The sequence below is a fragment of the Salpingoeca rosetta genome (genome assembly GCF_000188695.1).
Source record: "Salpingoeca rosetta unplaced genomic scaffold supercont1.33, whole genome shotgun sequence".
NCBI lineage: Eukaryota > Choanoflagellata > Craspedida > Salpingoecidae > Salpingoeca > Salpingoeca rosetta.
In genome coordinates, this window is record NW_004754901.1 from 449,464 (window position 1) to 456,291 (window position 6,828).

At 58.7% G+C, this 6,828-nt stretch overlaps 2 protein-coding genes across 2 annotated transcripts in view; both read left to right on the forward strand.

The window, feature by feature from the left end:
* Positions 1 to 4,181, forward strand: part of PTSG_10475 (uncharacterized protein) — a gene marked incomplete at its 3' end in the record, with an annotated part of 6,141 nt that extends 1,960 nt beyond the window's left edge. The window contains exons 3-6 of the mRNA XM_004988798.1: positions 213 to 1,347; positions 1,707 to 1,916; positions 2,266 to 3,109; positions 3,886 to 4,181. Of these exons, the coding sequence (XP_004988855.1) occupies positions 213 to 1,347; positions 1,707 to 1,916; positions 2,266 to 3,109; positions 3,886 to 4,181 (2,485 nt within the window). The remainder of the gene's footprint in view (positions 1 to 212; positions 1,348 to 1,706; positions 1,917 to 2,265; positions 3,110 to 3,885) is intronic.
* Positions 4,182 to 4,467: 286 nt separating this feature from the next.
* PTSG_10476 (uncharacterized protein) lies at positions 4,468 to 6,796 on the forward strand. The gene has a single exon (XM_004988799.1). It carries the CDS (start codon positions 4,624 to 4,626, stop codon positions 6,169 to 6,171), a length of 1,548 nt encoding a protein of 515 aa, XP_004988856.1. The 5' UTR covers positions 4,468 to 4,623; the 3' UTR covers positions 6,172 to 6,796.
* The last annotated feature ends 32 nt before the right edge of the window (positions 6,797 to 6,828 follow it).

A 6,828-nucleotide genomic window follows, 5' to 3' on the forward strand; every position in this document is an offset into this window, starting at 1 on the left:
GTGTGTGTGTGTGTGTGTGTGTGTGTGTGTGTGTGTGTGTGTGTGTGTGTGTGTGTGTAATCTTGTTCATGTGAGGGTCGTCTTCTTTTGAATGCTTCTTCTATTCGCGTCTGCTTGTCAGTCTCACCCAAACACACACACACACACACACACACACACACACACATATAACCACCACCACCACCACCACCACCACCACCCCCACCATCAAGGGACCGGGATCGCTTTGGGCGCAACACGCTGCTCGGCTGCCTGTCCATCCCCTTCAGCACCGCCATCACGGAACAAGTCCACGGCCGCTTCCTGCTGCTCGACCGCGAGCGTGGCGCCGTGTCCTACCGCCGCCGCCCCACGGGCTCTGCCATCCGTCGCCGCATCAAGACCGCCAGCCAGTCCTCGGCGTCGCTCGACACGCGGTTGTGGCGGGATGCTGTGGCGCGCAGTCTGTACGACGCGTGCACGGAGAGCGAGCGGCGGCGACAGCAGGCCATCTTCGAGGTGGTGCAGAGCGAAGAGGCGTACGTGCGGCAGCTTCGCCAGTTTCTCGAGGCATATCCGCGGCTGGAGTTGCTGGACCACATGACGGAGCGAGACTACGAGGCGTGGTTCGGCGAGATTCGCGTCGTGCTGCAGCTCGCAGAGCAGCTGGTGGCTGAGCTGCGTGATGCCAGTACGGAGGGCCTGGTGCTGGGCTTTGGCGAAGTCATGGTGCGCCACTTGCAGGCGCTGGAGCCCGTGTACACCGCCTACTGCACCAACAACGCGCAGGTGACGGCCGTCATCACGTCGCATGCCAAGCGCAACCCTAGCCTGGCGGAGGTGCTGACACACGGCTGCACCATCTGCGGTGGCCTGGACATCCACAGCTACCGGCTCAAGCCGCTTCAGCGCATCACGAAGTACCCGCTGCTCCTGCGCGCGGTGTTGCGGGACACGGGCGACGACCACGAGGACTATGACGACACGGCTGCTGCGGACGAGTCGTGCCGGCGCATGGTCGACCGCATCAATGATGCTGTGCGCGCTGCGGAGTGGGCCGAGCACCTTCGCTACCTCGCCCAGCGGCTGGAGGTGCCGAAGAAGCTGGAGCCGTTCACCCTCAACCCGCCGGGCGTGCGCGTGCACCGCGAGTATGTGTTTCGCCAGCCCGCCACGGGCGCCAACAAGTGGCTTCGCTCCAGCGTGCGTCGCAGCCGCTCCCCTGCCCCTGGCCAAGGGCGGCAGAGTAATGGGCCGCGACCTATGAACAGCACGGAGCCACACCGGCAAGACGACGTCCCTGCTGGCGCTGTGCGCATCCTCCTGCTCTCCGATGATCTCTTGGGACCCTACCTCGTCCTCACAAAGGTGTGCGCCATGCAGTGGGAGATGTTGTTGAAGTGCGCGTGTCGGTGTACTTGCGTTCGTGTAAATGGGTGTGCATGAGGGTAGGTGTGAATTTGCATGAGTTCACATGTGAGCGTGACTGTGAGCGTGAGCGCGAGCGTGTGGAATGCGTTTGCGAGTGCCGTGAACGCGTGTGAGTGTGCATGTCAGGGGCGTAAATGGCATGCATGACGCACACTGCAGCATCTCGTCGTCGCCTATTTACCGCCAACGCGCACCCACCACCGTTATTACCACATACTAATTCATGCACAACCAACCCGCGACCAATTTGCAACCCACGAATCACCGTGCACCCTACGACCACCACATCACCCTAGGTGACAGATGCAGTGGATGTGCTGCTGACGCCACGTGTGCCCCTGGACTACGTGACGCTGCAGTCGTCGTCGTCTGGTGGTGGGCACTTCACCGCTGCGCGCATGAGTGATCCCCTCAAGTTTAAGCTGCAGGCCATGCTGATTGACCGCAGCAACCGCAAGGTCAACACGTCCCACGACCTTGTGGCCAACTGCGCAGCCGACTACCACGTGAGTGCCAGCGTGGTGACGGTGATGGTGTTGATGATGGTCATTGAGAAATGTGTGTGTGTGTGTGTGTGTGTGTGTGTGTGTGTGTGTGGTAACACAGGCTGCTGTGCTGACATCAACTCATCAACCCAACAAACATTCACGCCACATCACACACGATTGCTTTCGCACCCAAACACACACACACACACACACACACACACACACACACACACACACACACACACACACACACGCACGCACACACACGCACACACACTCACACTCACCACACGCACACGCACACACACTACACACACACGCACACGCAAACACCCCCGCCTTCACCCATGCATACACAATACTGCAGCACCTTGCGGAGGACATTGGAACCCACCGGCGGGCGGCGCTGGATGACCGCATCAACCCGATACAGCTGCTGGAGGTGGAGGCAGCCGTGCACACCATCAAGTCGCAGACGGTGGACCAGGCGTCCCTGTCCACCACGGAGTCTGCCCTGCTGGCCTGCTGGACGACAACACAGCACCTCATATCGCAGCACCGCCGCATTGTCGCTGAGAACGAGAAGCAGCAGCATGATTTGCGCGTGCAGTTCAACGCCACCCTGGATGTCATGCGGACACGCGAGCGCGAGCGCTTCGAGAAGCTCATGATTGCGTGCGAGGATGCAGCGCGCGCACGCGAGCGAGCGGAAATTGAGGCCGCATACATGCTTATCCCGCGCAACCCGGGCGACTCGTTTGGAGCACCTCATGGCAACAGCGGCCATGCCTTTGGCGACGGTGACGACGATGACAGCAGCGGTGGTGGTAACCGTCTTCACAGCGGTAGCCATGGTGTACGCAGTCGGCAGCGCAGCCCACGCGCGCTGCGTCGTCCAAGTATGCCCGTGTTTGCCCGCACGCCACCGCAATATCCGTTTGGCAGCAGCGTGTACCGCACGCCGCTGTTTGTTGACGAGCACACACTGGGCCGACAGCGCCAGCACCAGCGCGAACGCAATCGCCTCTCGCAGACGTTTCTGCAGCGACGGGAGGAGAGCGTGTCCAAGCTGCTTCGACAGCACGCCCATGGTACTAGTGGCGGTGATGACGACGGCGACGGTGATGATGGTGACGTCTACGATAGTGGTGATGGTACTGGCAGTGTTGATGGCACCATCTCACGCCGCAGTGGAACTGCTGCTGTTCACGGTGGAACATTTGACGTTGCTACTGCTGCTGAAGATGGTGATGGTGATGGTGATGACGATGGCGATGACGACAATGTTGAAGTGGATATACGTGGCCACCACCGTGCTGAGAGCGAGGAGGTTGTACTTCGCCGGCGAAAGCATGCAACAGATGTCGCCATGATGCGGGCACGTGCACAGCGTTGCGTGAGTGACTACATTGAAACGACGACGAGCGCACCAGCAACAGCAGCAACAACAGCCGCGAGCACACATACAGCCACAATGGCAACAGTGACAACAGTAGCAACACCGGGCATGCACACAGCGACCACACATTCCATATCTTCGATTGCAGGCGAAAACGCGGCACTGTCAGCAACCATGCACCCGCTGACCCGCGGCAACAGCTTGGGGGATGACGGCGGCTCTCACGGCCTCGGGCACAGCCATGGCGACACCCACCACCACCATCATCATCATCATCATTATCATCACTCACACCGTCGCAATCGCAGCTTGGGTGGCGGTCACGCTGTCAGCACCGGTGATGGACCACATGCGGCTGATGGCGTCATGACAATCACCGTCGATGATGACGACAGTAATGCTGGTGGTGACGAGCACGCTGGTGAGTGCGGTGCCAGCCGCGAGCGCAAAGGATACAACACTTGTGGTGGCGATGGTGTTGTGAGCGACGCGCATGCCAGTGAGAGTGTTGCAGATGCAAGCACAAATCACCAGGGCCGCCACCACCTGCGCCACCACAATCGCCTCGCTCCCCTCCTCCATCCACAGCGCTCGACCGGCAGCCTGCCGCTATCACACTCACCATCACCAGCACGGCAGCTGCTGCCAGAGGAGCTGGTGTTGGACGCAGACGACGTGCATATTCTACGCGGTGTGCGGCGACCGGTGTCACACACGACATCATCTCCGTCTCCATCCCCATCTGCATCCACCTCCCCGCGTGCTCGCAGACAGGGCAGCGAGAGCACCAGCACAAATGCGCACGCAGATGCCGTCTTGCTGCGGGGTGTGACGCCAGATGCACAGCGGCAACTGGAGAGCCCATGTGGAAGCGGCAGGCATGACGTTGATGCCGGCGACTGCCAGACGGAAGTCGGCAGCGTCGCAGGGGAGCAAGGGCGAGGGCGCAACGGCTCCGCGCGGCGAGCGAGATTCGGCACATTCAGTGTATCTGTCGATGCAGCAGATGACGAAGATGTCAATAATGTTGGCGACGATGGTGGTGGTGGTGGTGATGGTGGTGGTGGTGGTGACGATACGTTGCGCGAAAGCAGTGCCACGCTCACTGTGGCTGCAGCAGACGGAGGTGCTGTTGATGGTGCCGCACCTGCAGGTGTTGGGGGCGTTAGCAACAACAACAACAACAACAACAACGACGACGACGACGACAACAACAACAACAACAACAACAACAACAACAACAACAACAACAACAACAACAGTGCCAGCGGGCAGGTTGGTGGTGCCAGTGACCTAAGTGGTGAGAGTGATGCGCTATTTGTCGGCATGAACGCGAGCTTCAACATGGGTACATCGTTTGGTGATGTGTTTGAGGACGACGCGTATGTGTACAAGCACGACAACGACGTGTTTGACCACCCGGCCGATTGGAGCGTCCTTCGGACTGCACAGAACAGCAGCATCGATGGCGGTATCGCGGTAAACGGTGATAGCAGTGGGGATGATGGTGATGATGGTGGGGATCATGGAAATGGTGGTGGCGATGGTGATGGTGATGATGAATGCGATCGCAGCAACGCCAACGAGGACCACCAAGAAGGGCACAACAGCGACCAATGTGTTGACGGTGGTGTGGACCAGGACACGGCCCCAACCAGCGACGGCAAGCAAATTGCTGCTGCTGCTGTGTGTGGTGACATTGACGAAGACGACACGGCGTGGGACATGGGCGCACCCGATGTTGTTGAGGATGTGACTCAAACAGCCATTGATCGCCGTCACAGCCGCACACCCACCACGGGCACAAACGCTGTGCCGAACATACATCAACAAGAGCAGCAACAAGATCAGCAACAAGATCAGCAACAAGAGCAGCAACAAGAGCAGCAACAAGAGCAGCAGCACCATGATCACCAAGTTGGAGGGCTTTCACCTGGACGCCCGCGCGCATCTACAGTGACGGTGATGTCGCCACTGCGGAAAGACAGCGGCACCACCAGCACCACCAGTGCCGGCAACAGCACCACCAGTGCCGGCAACAGCGGCAGCAACATCACCAGCAGCACAGGTCATAGCACCGTTGGTCGGCAGCGAAGTGCGAGCACGGCACTGTCGCCGCCATCACCGTCGCGTCCCTTGTCATCATCATCATCATCATCATCACCTGCCTCTGGGCGACCCATCTCTGCTCTGCGCTCACCACTCTCTGCCAGTGGAAAGCGTGTGATTCCACGCCGCAGACACGCAGGCAGCAGCCCTGCACCAGCTGCACGCACATCTCTCATCGCTGAACGCATGCCGAGTGGTGTTGGCGTGGGTGTTGGTGCGTCATCACATCATGGGAGTGCAAGCCCTGCACGCAGTCGCAGCCGCAACCGCACAAGCTACAGTGGGCAGGGCGGGCAGGCCGCCAGCCACCAGGGGCTTTCACGCACACACCCCAACGGGCATCGCAGCAGCGTCAGCAGCATTTGCAGCTCGACGAGCGCACGTGTCGTGAGCCAGTGGCGGCGGTCCCTCAACACACCTGGCGTCAACACGCAACAGCCAGGCGACAACTGCTCATCTGCTGGTGATAATGCTCTAACAAGTACAACCGCCGCTACAAACACAACAACCACGAGCGCGACAAGCATACCAACCACAGTACAAACGGCTGGGGACGCATCAGTTGAGTCCTGTATCACAGTAACAGAAGACACAGGTGCACAGACGGAAGCGGGTAATGCCGCTGCTGCCAACGACCACGAAGCGGTGAAGCTGCGAAGGAAGCGCAACAGCAGGGCAGGTCAGCCATCGTCCTCCTCACGGCCAAGCAGCTACCACCAGCAGATGGCCCGCATACGCCGATCAAAGGTCACCTCTGACCTCTAATGTGAACGAGCACGATGATGATGAAGGGCGGGCGGTAGTTGGTTGGTTATCGAGGTGGTGGTGATCGCGGTTGGTTGGTATTGATCATGTTGATTATGGCAACGACGATGGTGCTGAAGGGAATAGCTTGCCCTTGCCGATGACGATGTCGCTCTTGCCTTCACCGTTGTGCTGGCGACGGGTGCGACCATCTTTCGATTGTCGTCAAGCGAAAGGAGACACGCATGAGTGCGTGCAAAGCAGTGCACTGCTTGATAAATTAACCTGTGTTCTTGTACATATTTCGAGGGTATGGTTGACTTGGTCTTTGTCTCTTGTTGTCATCGTTGCTGTCGTTGTAGACCTCATCATCTTCACACTGCCGCTTACTGTACATAGGCAACATAGGCAGCAGAGCAAAGCTGCCTTGTTTACCACCCACACATATGATTGACTAACGTATGCTTATGCAAGGAAGCAATGAGTGCTTGTGCTTGTTCTTTGACCGGACTTGTCGCCGAAAGCATTTTCAATTTCACCCTTTGTCTGCTTTGCTTGCAGTCTTTCTTGCTTCTAGTCGATTTATTTTCTCTTGTGTCTACTTGGAAGTGGCTTGTGTAAGACGAAGTGAACACGATCTCGCTCAAGCAACGATAATAGTCTTGAAGAACTCTTCTG